Source organism: Miscanthus floridulus, chromosome 13, assembly GCF_019320115.1.
Source record: "Miscanthus floridulus cultivar M001 chromosome 13, ASM1932011v1, whole genome shotgun sequence".
NCBI lineage: Eukaryota > Viridiplantae > Streptophyta > Magnoliopsida > Poales > Poaceae > Miscanthus > Miscanthus floridulus.
In genome coordinates, this window is record NC_089592.1 from 90,074,016 (window position 1) to 90,091,833 (window position 17,818).

The 17,818-nt window shown below is 48.6% G+C and overlaps 1 protein-coding gene across 2 annotated transcripts; it reads left to right on the plus strand.

The window, feature by feature from the left end:
* Nucleotides 1–862: 862 nt before the first annotated feature.
* On the plus strand, nt 863–4,338 carry LOC136500582 (UMP-CMP kinase 4-like). 2 transcript variants are annotated; one of them, XM_066495963.1, is made up of 10 exons: nt 863–1,015; nt 1,772–1,827; nt 2,250–2,301; nt 2,455–2,572; nt 2,733–2,889; nt 3,013–3,093; nt 3,173–3,280; nt 3,543–3,614; nt 3,825–3,859; nt 3,952–4,338. In XM_066495963.1, exons 2-9 carry the CDS (start codon nt 1,786–1,788, stop codon nt 3,831–3,833), a joined length of 639 nt encoding a protein of 212 aa, XP_066352060.1. In that variant the 5' UTR covers nt 863–1,015; nt 1,772–1,785; the 3' UTR covers nt 3,834–3,859; nt 3,952–4,338. The 2 variants fall into 2 exon arrangements, with proteins under 2 accessions (XP_066352060.1, XP_066352061.1); XM_066495964.1 differs by having other exon boundaries at nt 868–1,015; nt 1,777–1,827.
* Nucleotides 4,339–17,818: the final 13,480 nt, after the last annotated feature.

The following is a 17,818-nucleotide window of genomic DNA, read 5'->3' on the forward strand; positions in this document are numbered from 1 at the left end:
GTACGTGAATTTCTTCACTTCAAAGGCTATATCTCTTCTCTCTCTTTTTTCTTTCAGAATTTAATTAACGTTATATATGTGAATTTCTTCACGTTAAAAAGTTATACTCCATCTGTTCTAATTCACAGTGAAAGCCCCGCTCGACGCTTCGTCAGTGTTGATTATTAGCCTGTTCGTTTTGTCGTAAACGATCGTGGATTATTTACTGCTGGCTGGTTTGGTGCGAGAGAAAAATACAGTTCCAATTTATAATCCACGATCGTATATGAGCAAGCGAACGTGCTGTATGACAGCACCTTCGGGCTGATTGCGACGTCGCTGAGGGCTTCATTCCTTGTCTCGAGCTTCTCCTGGTGAAAACCATGTTTACTTAGTGGACAAGTGACTACAGACATGCTTTTGCATTAAGGCTAGGCAAACGATGATGCATGATGACCTTCTTGTGTGTTTCTCGCTAAGTGCTAGTGGCTCGACTGTTGTGTGGATACGTTTTGTAGTGACTTATATTCTTCTTAATTGAGGTTAAAAAAAAAAGGGAGTGCGAGCCTTTCTTGTGCCCCGGTGTATTGTGTACATGGTGACTTCGGGGCTGTTTGGTACAGCTTTTGGCCAGTTTAACAAAAGTTGTTTTTAGCTTCTCCTATCAAACAGGCTCGGATGAAACAACTTCTTTGTAAAAATTGTTTTTTTTTTCAGATTCGCTCACAAACGCAATTTTGCAGGTGAAGCTCAAAGTACTAGTTTTTTTCAGCTCTCTGCTATTTTCTAGAAAAGCTATTTTACTAACAATTTTGAAGACTTTAAGGTTTACTAATGAAGCTGCTTTATAAAATCAAAGTAAAAAAAAAAACTGATCGCACTCGCGTGAGAGGAGGCAGGGACCCGAATCGGCTGCATCTGCTCTCCCCACCTACTGTACCCCCCGCCTCCACAGAAAAGCCGCCCGCCCGCCTCCCCTTCTCCCGCGCACGCATCACCTTCACCTCGCTCACCGGCTCGCTGTCTCCGGCCCGAGGTGAGCATCCGTGCACCCGACAATCCATGCTGATCGCTTCTCGCGCCTTGGGTCCATTTGGTCCGCTCCGATTGGGTCCGGCGGCTGTAAATTTGATCTCTCCGCTGGAATGGATCCATCGGAGGTTTAGGTCAGGCTAGGGCGCGGATCTGAAGATGTGTGATCATGGGATTGTGCGTTTGGACCCGGATCTGGGGGTGATTGGTTGGTTAGTTGCAGCCTCCTGAGACCGTGGGATTTTTTTTTCCCACTTCCAGGAGGTCGGGGCGGGCCACGTGTTCTAGTTGTGAGCTTGTGATCCCTTGTCGCGTCTCATTTGCTTGGAGCCATTTAGTGGCCAATTGTCTCAGTAATCATAAATAAAATTGGAGCCAGACCAGGGTAGTTCTAGTTCGAGCCAAACTGTTGCTATACTTGTGATTCTTTATTTTTTGCTATATAATAAATTGGATCAATACAGCTGTCCTTGTGCCTGCTTGTCTCCAAATTCCAGAATAACAAAGCAACGCAAACGTATCAGTTCTTATAAGCCATGGCCCGTGGCCCTTTACAGACCTCAATGTATATCTTTTTATTAAGGGAATTAGGTGTCCCAACTCCTAATTATAACATCGCCTATACTTGCCTAGTTTCAGCACATAAAAACAATCTGTTTGACTTTCAACGATATGTTTCTTTTTCCACATTTGAGATATGAAAATTTGGACTTCCGTTGTACAAAGCTGCAAATATTTACATATTGTAACTGATCTGCAGAGTAGCTTTGAGCTATGGGCACAGCTGTGGATGCTTCAGCAGTTGTGGCTGAGGAGGTACCTTGGATTTACTTGAAGCTACTGATTGATCACCTACATATTTGATAATCCACTTACTGTCGCAAAGGCCTAGGTTCATTGAGAATGTGGAGCACCTCAATTTTTCAGCATCAAAACATATTTCTTAATTTATTAACCCTTCAGTCCAACATTAGTTCCTTTCTGAGTTTTTTTTTTTATTTCCTGTTACCTTTACAGTTGTTGCCCTTTAGTCTTGTATCTTTATGCCTAAATTTCAGAATTAGTTACTTTTACTGGGATATATGCCTTGTTCTCTTTTCTGGTTCATGACCTGAGAAATTAGTTTTCATATCGTCAATATATTTTCTACATGGTGTCTAAGGAAATACCCTCGCATTGTGGAAGTTATGCTATTCATAAGTTATACCTCATCTTAGAAATGTACTCCACACGTTCAGGTCACTGAGAATATGCTGGGTGGCAAGAAAATTACTGTTGTATTCGTTCTAGGTATCTGTTCTATCTTCACTTATTACATTTGCCTATTGCATATCGTACCTCATGGAAGAAAATGAGCTTATACATCTTTGAAAATATAAAATGGGTTCATTAAATATATCTGGTTACATATATGCACTCAAAAGATATGACTTTGTGACACAGGTGGTCCTGGAAGTGGAAAGGGCACACAGTGTACCAATATAGTGGAACACTTTGGATTCACCCATCTTAGTGCCGGAGATCTTTTGCGTGCAGAGATCAAATCTGGCTCGGAGAATGGGTATCTTCCTTTTCCAATCCCTCCATAAGAAAGCTAACTGCATTTTATTTCCTTTTCCTTCTTAACACATTTTTCCAAGTAAAATTAGATTAGTCCTGTTGACTCATTTATTTGACCTCTATATGTTTCTATGTTCTTTATGCACTTTAATGTTCTTCAGAACCATGATTGACAACATGATAAAGGAGGGAAAGATTGTTCCATCAGAAGTAACCATAAAGCTGTTGAAGGAGGCCATGATAAAAAGTGAAAATGACAAATTTCTGATTGATGGATTTCCAAGGAACGAAGAGAATCGTGCTGCATTCGAGAATGTTGTAAGGCCCTTTCTTTTGTTTGGTTGTACCCAGTTGTAATGATGGATCAAGGGATTATATTTCATTCTTTATTGTATGTTTAAATGAATTAGCTAGACTATTAATTGTTCCTCATTGTTGCAGACAAAAATTTCTCCTGCGTTTGTTCTATTCTTTGATTGTGCTGAGGAAGAGATGGAAAGACGTCTTCTGGGGCGCAATCAGGTTTCCTTAATGATCCTTCACTTGTGCATATTTTTAGTCACAAAGTCTTTGTTTCTGATATTTATTGTTCTCTTTGCAGGGAAGAGTTGATGATAACATTGAAACTATCAGGAAAAGGTTCAAAGTTTTTGTTGAATCTAGTTTGCCTGTGATTGAGTACTATAGCTCAAAGGACAAGGTTAAAAAGGTATTAATGGACTTTTATCATTTGAGGGTTACTCCTGTTGCAGTCTAATGATGCAAAATGTAGTATTATACTATAAATAGAAGCACAGATTGGAACAAGATGCATGCCAACTTAAATATATGAGATTAGAAGGATGATGTTTATAGATGGCAAGATAATCTGATGGAGTAGTCTTCCTTACTTCCTTTTGAGTTCATGACCATCATTATATTTTTCACATTTTAATTAATTGCTGGCCCTTCTGTTGGAATTTGCAACCTAGATTGATGCGGCAAAACCAATTCCTGAGGTCTTTGAAGACGTGAAGGCCATTTTTGCCCCATATGCTCCAAAGGTGAGTTATGGGATTTACTCTCTTTTTTTGTCAATTGCACACAGCATTTCTGAATGACTCTTAACTCCTTTTTGCATCGCGCTGAATTATTTTTTCCTTCTGTGAATGTATATCTATCAACATGTTCTGTAAGGGTGTGAAAAGAATAGAGTACATATATTATCAATCTGTTTGCTCATCACATTTTGTTCTTGACTTCTTATCTATCAGGCTGAATAGAGTAATATACAAGGGAGGTCATGGAGGCAAGACAATGCCATATAACCCTCGACCTAAATAATTTCATTTGGTTCTTGGCGCCGTGGGATTCTCATATAGTCTTCATTATCATTTGCAGGCACCGAACAAGTGTGACTACATATCTGTGATTATGAACCTGTTTAATATAGAAGAAAAGTTTTAGTTCAAATGAGCTACCAGCATATATCAGTAGGCAATTCGATTTGTTATCAGCAATAAGTAGATCTGAGTCCCTGTGTTCCTGCTAGAGTACATTTTACCAATGTTGGTGTATCCTTTGATATTGTTGTATCAATGTGGCAATGTGGTCAAACCTTGTGGCTTGTGCCCTCCCACCTGCGATCTGGTGGCATTACCAAAGGTAGAACTGCTGTCATATTCTTTATAAGTGATTGTTTATTCTTGTAGGCATTAAAATGTGCAACATTGTAATCAACCTTTGTATGATCACTTGGTGCCCTCATGTCAGAAATTAGTTAGTATCTACAGGCCTATGTAGATGCTCCTGATTTGATTGGGAGGAATAACGTACAATATGATTCTTGCACTCGTGCTTGAAATATTGAAGGTCAAGGGCCAGGCTTGTGTGACTATGGGCTGTCTGTAGTAATTCTGTTACTTTATTCTTTAGTCCTGAGGTTAACACATTCCTCTGATTTATGAAGGTATTTTACAAACTTGTTAACCATTTGTGAGCTGATTGGAGCATTTTGTCAAAAAAAAATGCATAGCCATGTACTATCAATGTAAGAAGACCAAACTGATTCCGAGGAAAACAAGCAGCGGCCACTAGTTTAATACCAGGAATGTGACTTTTGGCGCGTGTTTAGTTCCCACCCTAAATTCCCAAAAGTTGCTACAGTAGCCATCACATCGAATCTTGCGATACATGTATGGAGCATTAAATGTAGATGGAAAAAAAAACTAATTACACAGTTTGATAGGAAATTATAGTCCATGATTGAACACTATTTGTCAAATAAAAATGAAAGTGCTACAGTAACCTAAATTCAGGGAACTAAACACGTGCTTGTACCGCCTCTTTGATCAATCAGGTTGGCTGCCCAACTGTAAGCAAGGAACAGGAAATTTGGTAGGATATTTTTGTTCTACGTTGCAACCCCATAGAAGTGAGTCAGTGACGGCGTCTATGCCTTTGTTTGGTGCATGTAAGGCTTCAGTGATTACCTAATTGGGAGCTCGGAACATTTCAGAGTATCTGCATCACGTGATGAGGGTGATACATCTAGCTGACAATTTTGTTCTAGTCCCTGCTGAACTGTGAGCTGCTGAACTGTGAGCTGGGCATAGCAATATCTCGTTGCTTCCGTAGTGAGATTCTCAACTTATTTTTGTACGAGCATGCACCTTTCACTAGGGTCATCTATGGCATCATTCGTTCAGGTATATAAAAGCACATAAAGATACATGCAGTTGAAGCATCTGTTAGACTAGGCATACTACTATGCAAATGAATTGCCTTCAAAATGCATGGTGGACAATTAATGTGATGTTTTTTCGTCGGGACTGTCTACCTGTCATTTTGATGTTTTTGTAGGCTTCCAACAACCGTGTGATGGTAGCCCAGGAAACAACCGATGCCAGGCACAGCAAGAATCGTGTGTTTCGACACCTTCTCGCACACACATCTTGAACCATTGGATTTTAATCTGACGTCTTCTTTGTCTTTTGCTGTTTTATTGCTTACGTGGGTCAGTTGCCTAAAGGTTGAATCCGCAGGCTTCATGAAGCCCTGTTGTCCCGTCTAAATATGTATTGCGCTGTTATTTTTAGACCTGACTAATATGGCTGACTAACAAGTTGTATAAAATAGTTTATATACATAAGTTGTGTTGAATAACTTTTATACATAAGTTGTGTTGAATAACAACCAAAACTCAGAAACATAAAAATTATGAAACACAGCTTATGTATAAAAGTTGTTAAACACAAATGAACGAATTAACTTATAACTTATGTCAAAATGTGAAACAGAAAAGGTTATTAAACATAAAGGAACAAATTAACTTATAACTTATATCAAAACTTGAAAACACAAAAGTTATTAAACACAACTTATATATAAAAGTTGTTCAACACCACATAAGTTATTCTATACAACTTGTGTACATAAATTATTCTATACAACTTGACAACGCTATAAAAAACGGAATAGACCATCACACGGGCCACGCAACGCCCTCTACTGGATCCGGTAAATGCGACACGGTCCCAAAAATCAGGCAGTTTTTATGCGGGTCCCACATAACAGAGAATAAAAAAACGGAACAAACCATAAGACGGTCCGAGGGATCGAGCTGCATCATGTCCCCCGAAAAGGACAACGATGCCGCCAACTTCCTCGCGAAATTGGCTGCCAGTCGGGTTCCATCTCCAGATGGGGTCTTCATCAACGACCTCCACGAGCCGTCTGCCCGTGTTTTGGAGGATGCGACTTTGTTGCGGCTCAACCCCGACCAAGCGCTCGGGGGCTCCGGCGCTCCGACGCGATCCGACCCCGACCAGGCGCTCGGGGGCTCAGGCCCTAACATTCCTATCGCAACGTCGACAGGCGACACCACCGTGATGACGCTCGACCCGGCCGACTGGAGAGCGCCGCTGCTCGCCTACATCCTCGAAGAAGTCCTCCCACCAGAAAAGACTGAAGCACGATGAGTCGCTCGACGCGCCAAGACGTTCATTGCCATCGGTGACGAACTTTACAAACGAAGTCCGTCGAAAGTACTCATGAAGTGCATCCTGACCAACCAGGGGAAACAACTCCTCCTCAAGGTCCACGCTGGAATCTACGGACATCACGCGGCCCCGAGGTCGCTGGTCGGGAAAGCCTTTCACCAAGGTTTCTACTGGCCCACTGCACTCCGAGACGCAGAGAAGGTTGTCCGTAGGTGTGAAGGATGTCAGTTCTACGCTCGGCAAACTCACTTGCCAGCGTAGGAGCTACAAACCATCCCCATCACCTGGCCATTCGCGGTCTAGGGCCTCGACATGGTTGGGCCCCTCAAAAAGGCCCCAGGTGGCTTCACTCACCTACTCGTGGCGGTGGACAAGTTCACCGAGTGGATCGAGGCGAAGCCCATCACCAACATCCGCTCGGAAGAGGTGGTCAAGTTCTTCCTCGACATCATCTATCAATTTTGTGTTCCTAACTGTATCATCACTGACCACGGAACCAACTTCATCGGCAAGAAGTTCCTGGACTTTTGTGATGGATACGACATCAGGATCGATTGGGCCTTCGTCTCCAAGGACTCAAGCCCCGCATTTTCGACCAACTCAAAAGTATGCCGAGCGATGGTTTGCAGAGGTCCTAACAGACCTCTGGAGCCTAAGAATGACTCCAAACCGATCCACGGGGTTCACCCCTTTCTTCCTGGAGTACAGATCTGAAGCCATGTTGCCATCCGACCTCGATCACGATGCCCCACGAGTGAGGGCCTTCGACCAAGACCAAGCCACGGAGGCTCAGCAGGACACCATTGACCTGCTCGACGAGGCTCATGAGATGGCCGCCATCTGCTCCGCTCGTTACCAGCAAACTCTCCGCAGGTACCACGAGAGAGAAATCAGGGAAAGGACCCTCGAGGTCGGTGATCTCATACTCTGGAAGACCCAGTCAACCAAGGACAAGCACAAAGCTCTCTCCGCCATGGAAAGGACCGTACCTAGTGGCCGAGCTGATCCGATCGGGCGCCTACTGGCTGAAGGACGACGACGGCAATGTTCTCACCAACACATGGAACATCGAACAGTTATGTCATTTCTTTCCCTAAGCTTGGTCTTTACCGCTCATTTCTATTTAAAACTTGCTCCTATAGCACCCCAGCCCGAGCACTCTTGGCCTAGGTCGCTCGGGGCCTCCATGGGGGTGTGATACCACTCCCTATTTACTGTCGTTCAGTAACACTTTTCGCCCAAACGAAAGGGCACCCCGTTCTTTTGACTACCCTAGGTAACTTACGCTTTAGCCTATCGACCGATTAGACCCCACCACGACCTAAGGTTACGAGCAGCTGAGCCTCGTGGGCCACGCCCGGGTTCTTAAGGTTGCAGCCCACGATCAACGGGCAAGTGTGAAAAGCAAAGGAAAAAAAATCAAAGTTACGCAAGGATAAAAGCAAAGACGGGCGGGGCAAGCTTCCCCTCACGATTGATTTCATCACAAAAGAACATAAACTGTTCACACGAGGGCTCCCCCATGAATTTATCTTTTTACAAAGACTAACTACTTTTATACAATTCTATTGTGGTCCTCCGGTCGTATCGGCGGATGGTGCGGCCGACAAAGATGAAGGCATCTCAGCTATGGTCGGGACGATGGCGCTCGGCTCGGCTGCGGTCGGAACGACATTCGGCTCGGTTGCGGGCGGGACGACGCTTGCCTCCGACCCAGCCTCCGCCACAGCAGGTTGGACGACGTCTTCTTGGCACGTACCTACGGCCACCATCGAGCGATGAGCCTCCATCACTCACCGTGCGGTGACCTGCTCGGTGACCACCTATGCTTGTGGCGCCACATTTCCCCCAACGCCTGGATCTCATCCGTACTCCACCCGCTGGCATATCCTTTGTAGGCGGCCGCGAAGTCCAGGTAAGGGTAGTGGGTCGCCACCTACGTCAGCACCCCTGACGTCCCATAGAACATGCCGTAGGAGATGAGTGCCCGAACCTTGTTCGAGACCTCCACCAGCTGGACGGCGGGCGTGCTGGTGCTAGGGCTCGACCCGAACACCTCAGCGACCACCACCTACATGATGTTGTAGAGTTGGTCGAGCTCTCCCTCAAGAATGCTTCGCTCCTCCAGGGACCAGGCCAGCGCCTCCGCGCTCTGACCTATCGTCGCTCTGGTCGCCTCCAGCTCCTGCTCTAGAGAGCTAACCTTTCCACCTAGTTCTAGAAACGGACGACAGATTTAGGAGTAAGGAAAAGAAAAATTCAAGACATCAACCGAGGATAGGATAGGTATGTACTGAGGCGGGCGCTTTCGAGTACGGTAAGCCCTTCCTCTTGCTGGGTCACCCTTTCGAGTAGTCGAGCGTTCGACTCCTCTACCCCAAGCATCTGCCCCCGGAGCGTGGCCACTTCCTGCTCGGCATCCGACCGAGCCTTCCACTCTACCTCCAGAGCACCGCCTCGGTCCTTGCCAAGTGAGCCTGCACCGCATGAAGCTTCTGCTTTGCAGCAGTCGCCCGCTTGACCGCGCGTTGCTCTGTTTCTCGGGCTCCCGTCGCCTCTACTAACCGGTCTTGGGACTCACAACGAGCGGATTCCAGCTTGCGCCTAAGCTCATCGACCTGTCGCGACACCGCCACTTCCTACTCCATCCAACCATGCTCCTCCCAGAAAAACTGGGACTTGCGGATCGACATCGTCTCCAAGTCCTGCGTGACAAGAAGCAGACGTTTTAAGACGACCGTCATGGCCTGATGGACGAAATCAAAAGACAACACCATGAACGCAAAAAACTTACCACCGCAACGTGGGGCAGGTCGACGGTCATGGCCTGATGGAGGAGCTCAACCCTCTCCAAGGCCTTTTTGAGCTTCGCCCTGGTAAGAGCGAGATTGGACCCCATCGATAGCCCTCTCTCTCCCAAGCAGGTGCCAAAGCTTCACCTCCTCCTCATCGCGAAGAATGAACCGGGCTTTTCTCGGCTCACTGGGGTGAGGCCACACGAGCTCGTGGGTCGCCCGTGACCCACCAAAAGATCCAGCCATCACAGCACTAACTGACGGTGGGTTCATCGCCCGCTCCCGGGACGGTAGGATGGCTGGCGACATCACCCCAATGTCTTCCTCGCCGTCGGAGGGATGTCCACCACTAGGACGCCATGGCTCACTGGTGGCTGCTCTACCTTCGCCCTGGCCACGGCTCCTCCAGCCCCCTCCAGCTCTGACCAGGCGGCGAATCGAGCGCCCCTCCGTCGGGCGAGATGGGGAGCCAAGTTTTCCTCCTCTCCTCCTCCACGACTGGCGGGGGAGGGACCGCAAGAGTCACCTCTGACCTGGCCTCCGCCATCACTACAGGGATTGCCGCCATCACGACCGCCACCGTGCTTATGACCAATCGGCAAGACGCAACCCCCATTAAGGAAGGTCGCACCGCCACCAGCCTGCTTCCCCCTTCGCTTGTCATAACCCACCGTAGGCTGGGTCTCCACACTTTTTGCATGGGAGGTGGGGAGATCCCCAGTCCTGCCGGCTCCTGGTCGCTGTAAAAAAGGCACAAGCGTAGGTTAGTCACACTCAAAAACTCAACTATGAGAACAAAGGGAAGCATGAATACATATCCAGATGAAAGCAGTAGAACCTTGAAGCCCCGTCCAGCTAACGACGAGCCGACCGTACGAGGATCGCTCGGGGGTCACGACCTGTGCCCCCTCGGATGAACTAAGGGTGGGGGCAACCTGGCCAGTCCCCGTTCGGCCCACAAACGGTCATGGCCGCTAGCTCGTGGTGAAACCACTAGAGCAACTGGTGGAGCATCTCCCCATTAGGGGTCACGCACATGCGTTGACCCCGAAGACGTAGGGGAACGATCACGTCCCTTGACCGACCGACGTGCTCCACCACACTTGGAGCAGGGGGCCGTGAAGCTGATGATGCCTCCAAAGAGCGCGGTGACCGCGACCACTTCGCCTCCCATTTGTGGGTCGCATCCTCACCTACAGCGCGCTTCCTTGACTCAAGAGCGTCACCGCGTGTCTCTATACCGCGCTCACCATCGACAGGCATAGCCACAGGCATGCGGCACTCCACCAAGGTCACGACAGCACCCTCGTCTCCCTCATCCTCCAAGGAACCCACATCATCGCCTGACTTCGTGGGGTCATCCAACTCGAGCTCCTCCTCCACCTCCTCCCGGCGCTCGCCACCGTGGAACTATCGGTTGATCTCCTTCTCCTTTTCAAACCTCCTCTAGACCTTCGCGGTTTTCTTCTTCTTCTTAGCAAGCACAACCTCCCTCTGGGTGGCTTGCCGAGCCATGCCTTCTGCCCCTCTCGAAAGATGTGGACGGAATTTATAGCCCATAAGCCCCTGCAAAATAGGTGGCTTAAAATCAATCTAAAGATCAAAACAGAAAGGAAAAAGGTCACGGGAAAGGAGTATACCAGATTGGACAACTTCACGGCATGGAGAGGTCCGGGTGTCCCTTTGAGGGACTCATCATCCCTCAACTACAACACTTGATCAAGATAACTCTAGACTTCATCCCTTGACAACTCCTCCGACGATGCGCGGTTGGGATTCGTTGGGCCGGAGTATTTCCACATCGGTCACATTCTCTCCGCCAACGGGGTGACCCAATGGCAGAAGAAGGTATGAAAGACACGCAACCAGTTGAGGCCATGCCGCTTGAGCCTCCAAAGCTCCATCTCAATGATCTCCAGCTTGTTCTACCGATGGGCAGGACCCAATGACCAGCTTTCCCTCCTCTCCGGCCGCTCCCTAGTGAACGTCGGGAATGACGCCTCCATCAAGTTCCTGATGTAGAACCACTCGCCGTGTCATCCTCGATTGGAGTCACCGGGGGAGTACACTGGGTAGGGGACCGATGGCTTAGGCCACTTCTATAGGGCGAACCCACCGATTGGAGCGATTCTGGGCAGTTTCCCCTCGGACAGGGCCCGCCCGCTGAAGCTCCATCGAAAGAGGTCCACATGCAGCTCCATCCCGAGGAAGGCCTCGCAGACGGTGACAAAGCCAGCAATATACAATACCCCAGTCGGGTTGAGATGCTACAACTCCAGGCCCCACTTGTTGAGGAGCCCGCACAGGAACCAGTGCGTTTGGTACCCGAGCCCGCGCTCATGGAAGGTAGGGAAGGAGACGACCTCATCGGCCTGGGGTTACAGAACAACCTCCCCTGGTGCGGGAGCTCTCCAATATGCCACTTCCTTTGATGGGAGCAGTCCCTTCTCGACGAAGGCGGCCAACACCTCCTCATCCACGTTGGAAGGCCTTAAGTTTGACATCATGCCACGGACCTACGAATGGATCTGTAAGTTTTTCCTCTCCCTCTCTCTGCTCTCCTCTCTCCTAGAAACCCCCACAGCGCATGAAGGTGCTTAGCAAAAAGAAGGAAGAGGAAGCGGTAGTGGTGAAGGAAAGGCGAAGAGATGGAAGAAAAAACCCTCTCCTCCCCCTATTTAATGCGAAAGGATGTGCGGCAGGACGTGGCCTGGCTAATGAGATGCGCCTACCCAATGGAACGTTGCCAGTCTAGAGGGATGTGGCCTGGGCAGGACCCACCACTACCGCAACCTAGGCATAGGAAACGAGGCGCAGCCACACGCAAACAACCCTTCGTCTTCCTAGGATAGGTTTAGAGGGGCCCACCGATAGAATCTCCATTGAGGAGAAGCAGCCAGTCACCCCAAGTCGATCAGATGGCTGAAGGGTCGAGATGGCGACTAGAGGGGGGGTGAATAGTCTTTTCTAAAACTTAATCGTGTCGGCTAACCGATACAAATGCGGAATTTAAACTAACGGTCTAGCCAAGACTACACCTCACTATATATGTTCACTAGCACCTTGCAAAGATAACAATTAAGCAATAAAAGTGCCGGGCTAGCTAGAGCTCTCCTAAACAATTCTAGGAGCAAGGTTACACAAACCTATGCCACTAGTACTTTAAGTGACAAGGGAGCTCCTACACATGCTAGTAAGCAAAAGCACAAAGCTAACTAAGCTCACTAGCAATGCTCAATAACAAGGCAACCAATGCCTAATTAGAGAGCGCAAATACTTAGCTACACAAACTAAGCAATGTGACTAACAAGGTTACTAAAACCAAATTAGCCACGCAAGGGAGCTACTTCTATGCTAGACAAGCAAGAAGGTAATTAGCAAGCTACACAAGCTAACTAATTACAAGAGCAACTACACAAGCTTAATATGTATAAAAGTAATTACAAGCTTGTGTAATAGGGATACAAACCAACGGGAAGAACAAGGTTGACACGATGATTTTTCTCCCGAGGTTCACGTGTTTGCCAACACGCTAGTCCCCGTTGTGTCGACCGCTCACTTGGTGGTTCGGCGGCTAATTAGCATCACCCGCTAAGCCCGCACGTCGGGCGCCGCAAGAACCTACCCCTTGAGTGAGGGTAGCTCAATGACACGCTTTACTAGAGTTGCTCTTCGCGACTCCCGCAGGGCGAGCACAATGCCCCTCACAAGCACTTCTCCAGAGCGCCGCACAAGCTTCTTGTGCGCTTCGACGGAGACCACCACCAAGCCGTCTAGGAGGTGGCAACCTCCAAGAGTAACAAGCACCACCGGCTTGCAACTCGATCACCTAGTGCCACTCGATGCAACCTCACGATGCAATCGCACTAGAATCGCTCACTCACACAATCGAATGATCACTATCAAGTATATGTGTGATGGAGGGCTCCCAAGCACTCTCAAGCATGGACACAAAGTCCCCTAAGGTGCTCCACACCAGCCATGGCCGAAGGCCACTTCTATTTATAGCCCCAAGGGCTAAACTAGCCGTTACCCCTTCACTGGGAAACGGTCGGGCTGACCGGACGCTCCGGTCGTGTTGACCGGACGCTGGACCTCAGCGTCCGGTCGCCCACAGACGACCACGTGTCCCGGTTCCAACGGTCACTTGACCTGACCGGACGCAGCAGCACTCAACTGACCGGACGCTGAACCCCCAGCGTCCGGTCGTTTCCAGTAAGCTCCTGAGCATGACCGGACACGTCCGGTCGAACGCGATCGGACGCAGCCAGTGTCCGGTCACTCTCCAGCTTCTGCGTCACCGTACGTCAGCCTGACCGGACGCAGCCTTCCAGCGTCCAGTGCATTCAGATCCAGCGTCCGGTCAGTTGACCGACGCCAGCATCTTCTCCATTTTCTTCACCCTTGCTCAAGTGTGCTAACCACAAGAATTTGCATCCGGCGCAATAGAAAATAGACATTCCATTTTCCCGAAAGCGCCGAATCCCGCCGAGCAAGCTCGGCGGGAGGGAGAGAGGGACCCAAACCCATCTCACCCCTACAAACACCACCTCCTTTGTAAATGTGCCAACACCACCAAGTGTACACCACCATGTGTATGTGTGTTAGCATTTTCACAATCATTTCCCAAAGGATGTTAGCCACTCAACTTGCCACGCCACTCGATCCTAGCGACAATGCAAAGTTAGATCACTCGAGTGGCACTAGATGACCGATATGCAAACAAGTTTGCCCCTCTAGATAGTACGGCCATCTATCCTAAACCCGGTCATAAACTTCTCTACACACCTATGACCGGTGAAATGAAATGCCCTAGGTTATACCTTTGCCTTGCGCATTCCATTCCATCTTCTTCAATGTCGATGCAACACATGCACCAACACGATCAACAATGATATGATCCACTTCATATCATCACATGATCATATTGGTTCATCGATCTTGACTCTACTTGCTCTTCACCGTTGCCATCGTCCATTGGCGCCAAGTCTTGCTCAAGCTTCACCGCCACGTGGTCCATCACTCCAAAGCCTTCGACTTGCCCTTCACGCTTGCAACCGGTCCATCAAGCCAAGTCTTGTCTTGATCTTCTCCACCTTGATCACATGACTCAATGTCATGTCTCATGTGCATTTAAGCTCCTTCATCATCACATGTGTGAGCTTTGCAACATCTCCAAGCCATTTTCACTTCCATGGCATATGTTGCTCACACACATGTACCTGTGGACTAATCACCTGTGTATCTCACATAAACACAATTAGTCCACCTAAGTTGTCACTCAATTACCAAAACCAAACAAGGACCTTTCAACGGCTTGGGCGGCTGTTGAGAAATGGATAAGGAGAAATGGGATGCCCCATGCGGGTTATGCCGACTACGTCACGAACGACAGACCCGGATTCTACTCGAACATATCCGATAGGAGCTCAACAAACCCATCACTCTAGCCATCGAGATAACTTTACAAAACCTCGTTTTACTTTTCCAGTGCATGAGCATTCATTCATCCATTCTCATGCATGCATTCATACATCAGTCATATATTCATCCCATACATCCAAGCATTGCATATGTAATTGTTGCATCACAATGCTTCGTGTTACGTCACGAGGCGGTAGTCGTCTCATTCGATATGAGCAACGACCAACCAGGGTTTGAAGGCTGGCTCACAAAGGGCTTGAGGCCACCTTGTGTCAAACAAAGCCAGGGGAGAAAACATAAATGAGCCTCAGCGGCCCTCGCCCAATGCGCTCAGAAGCGGACAGGGTTATCTCGACCTTCTCGTTCGATCCTAACCTCGAGCCATGCCCACACAATCTACATCGAGGGGAGGCCAGCGGGCCACCTGAGTTGGTCTTCGGAATGGCTCGAGCATCTACCGAAAGGCGGGTTAAGGAGCAATGGAATGCCACATGAGGGCTATGTTGACCTCGTTACAAACGACGGACCCAGATTCCACTCAGACATGCCCATTAGTGAGCTTACCGAGCGCGTCACTCGAGCCATCGAGGCAAGCGATGTTAGCTCAACCCCTTGAAGGGTCGAGATGGCGACTAGAGGGGGGGTAAATAGTCTTTTCTAAAATTAATCGCGTCGGCTAACCGATATAAATGCGGAATTAAAACAATCGGTCTAGCCAAGACTATACCCCTCTATATATGTTCACTAGCACCTTGCAAAGATACTAATTATGCAACTAAGGTACCGGACTAGCTAGAGCTCTCCTAAACAATTCTAGGAGCAAGGTCACACAAACCTATGCCACTAGTACTTTAAACAACAAGAGAGCTTCTACACATGCTAGTAAGCAAAAGCACAAAGCTAACTAAGCTCACTAGCAATGCTCAATAACAAGGCAACCAATGCCTAATTAGAGAGCGCAAATACTTAGTTACACAAACTAAGCAATGTGACTAACAAGGTTACTAAAACCAAATTAGCCACGCAAGGGAGCTACTTCTATGCTACACAAGCAAGAAGGTAATTAGCAAGCTACACAAGCTATCTAATTACAAGAGCAACTACACAAGCTTAATATGTATAAAAGTAATTGCAAGCTTGTGTAATGGGGATGCAAACCAACGGGAAGAACAAGGTTGACACGATGATTTTTCTCCCGAGGTTCACGTGTTTGCCAACACGCTAGTCCCCGTTGTGTCGACCGCTCACTTGGTGGTTCGGTGGCTAATTAGCATCACCCGCTAAGCCCGCACGTTGGGCGCCGCAAGAACCTACCCCTTGAGTGAGGGTAGCTCAATGACACGCTTTACTAGAGTTGCTCTTCGCGGCTCCTGTGGGGCGAGCACAATGCCCCTCACAAGCACTTCTCCGGAGCGCCGCACAAGCTTCTTGCGCGCTTCGACGGAGACCACCACCAAGCCGTCTAGGAGGTGGCAACCTCCAAGAGTAACAAGCACCACCGGCTTGCAACTCGATCACCTAGTGCCACTCGATGCAACCTCACGATGCAATCGCACTAGAATCGCTCACTCACACAATCGAATGATCACTATCAAGTATATGTGTGATGGAAGGCTCCCAAGCACTCTCAAGCATGGACACAAAGTCCCCCAAGGTGCTCCACACCAGCCATGGCCGAAGGCCACTTCTATTTATAGCCCCAGGGGCTAAACTAGCCGTTACCCCTTCACTGGGCAACGGTCGGGCCGACCAGACGCTCCGGTCGTGTTGACCGGACGCTGGACCTCAGCGTCTGGTCGCCCACAGACGACCACGTGTCCCGGTTCTAACGGTCACTTGACCTGACCGGACGCTCCAGCTTCAACTGATCGGACGCTGAACCCCCAGCGTCCGGTCGTTTCCAGTAAGCTCCCGAGCATGACCGGACGCGTCCGGTCGAACGCGATCGGACGCAGCCAGCGTCCGGTCACTCTCCAGCTACTGCTACACTCCACGTCAGCGCGACCGGACGCAGCCTGCCAGCGTTCGGTGCATGCAGATCTAGCGTCCGGTCAGTTGACCGATGCCAGCATCTTCTCCATTTTCTTCACCCTTGCTCAAGTGTGCTAACCACAAGAATTTGCATCTGGCACAATAGAAAATAGACATTCCATTTTTCCAAAAGCGCCACGCCACTCGATCCTAGCGACAATGCAAAGTTAGATCACTCGAGTGGCACTAGATGACCGATATGCAAATAAGTTTGCCCCTCTTGATAGTACGGCCATCTATCCTAAACCCGGTCATAAACTTCTCTACACACCTATGACCGGTGAAATGAAATGCCCTAGGTTATACATTTGCCTTGCGCATTCCATTCCATCTCCTTCAATGTCGATGCAACACATGCACCAACATGATCAACAATGATATGATCCACTTCATATCATCACATGATCATATTAGTTCATCGATCTTGACTCTACTTGCTCTTCACCGTTGCCATCGTCCATCGGCGCCAAGTCTTGCTCAAGCTTCACCGCCACGCGGTCCATCACTCCAAAGCCTTCGACTTGCCCTTCACGCTTGCAACCGGTCCATCAAGCCAAGTCTTGTCTTGATCTTCTCCATCTTGATCACATGACTCAATGTCATGTCTCATGTGCATTTAAGCTCCTTCATCATCACATGTGTGAGCTTTGCAACATCTCCAAGCCATTTTCACCTTCATGGCATATGTTGCTCACACACATGTACCTGTGGACTAATCACCTATGTATCTCACATAAACACAATAGTCCACCTAGGTTGTAACTCAATTACCAAAACCAAACAAGGACCTTTCACCCCTCTAGTTGCGGAAACTGTGGACGGGGTGACGCATGAAACTTGACCGACCCCTACCGAGCCCAACAGAGCTCGGGGGCTCGGGCCGCCCAACCCCAACTTAGGAATCCAACTGACCACATAGGTCGCTGGCGAGATGAACACGGGCGAAGACCCCGACCGGTAGGAACACAGAAGTCTGTGGCCCTAGGAAATAGTACTAAGGTGCTCAGCCTCTGTCCG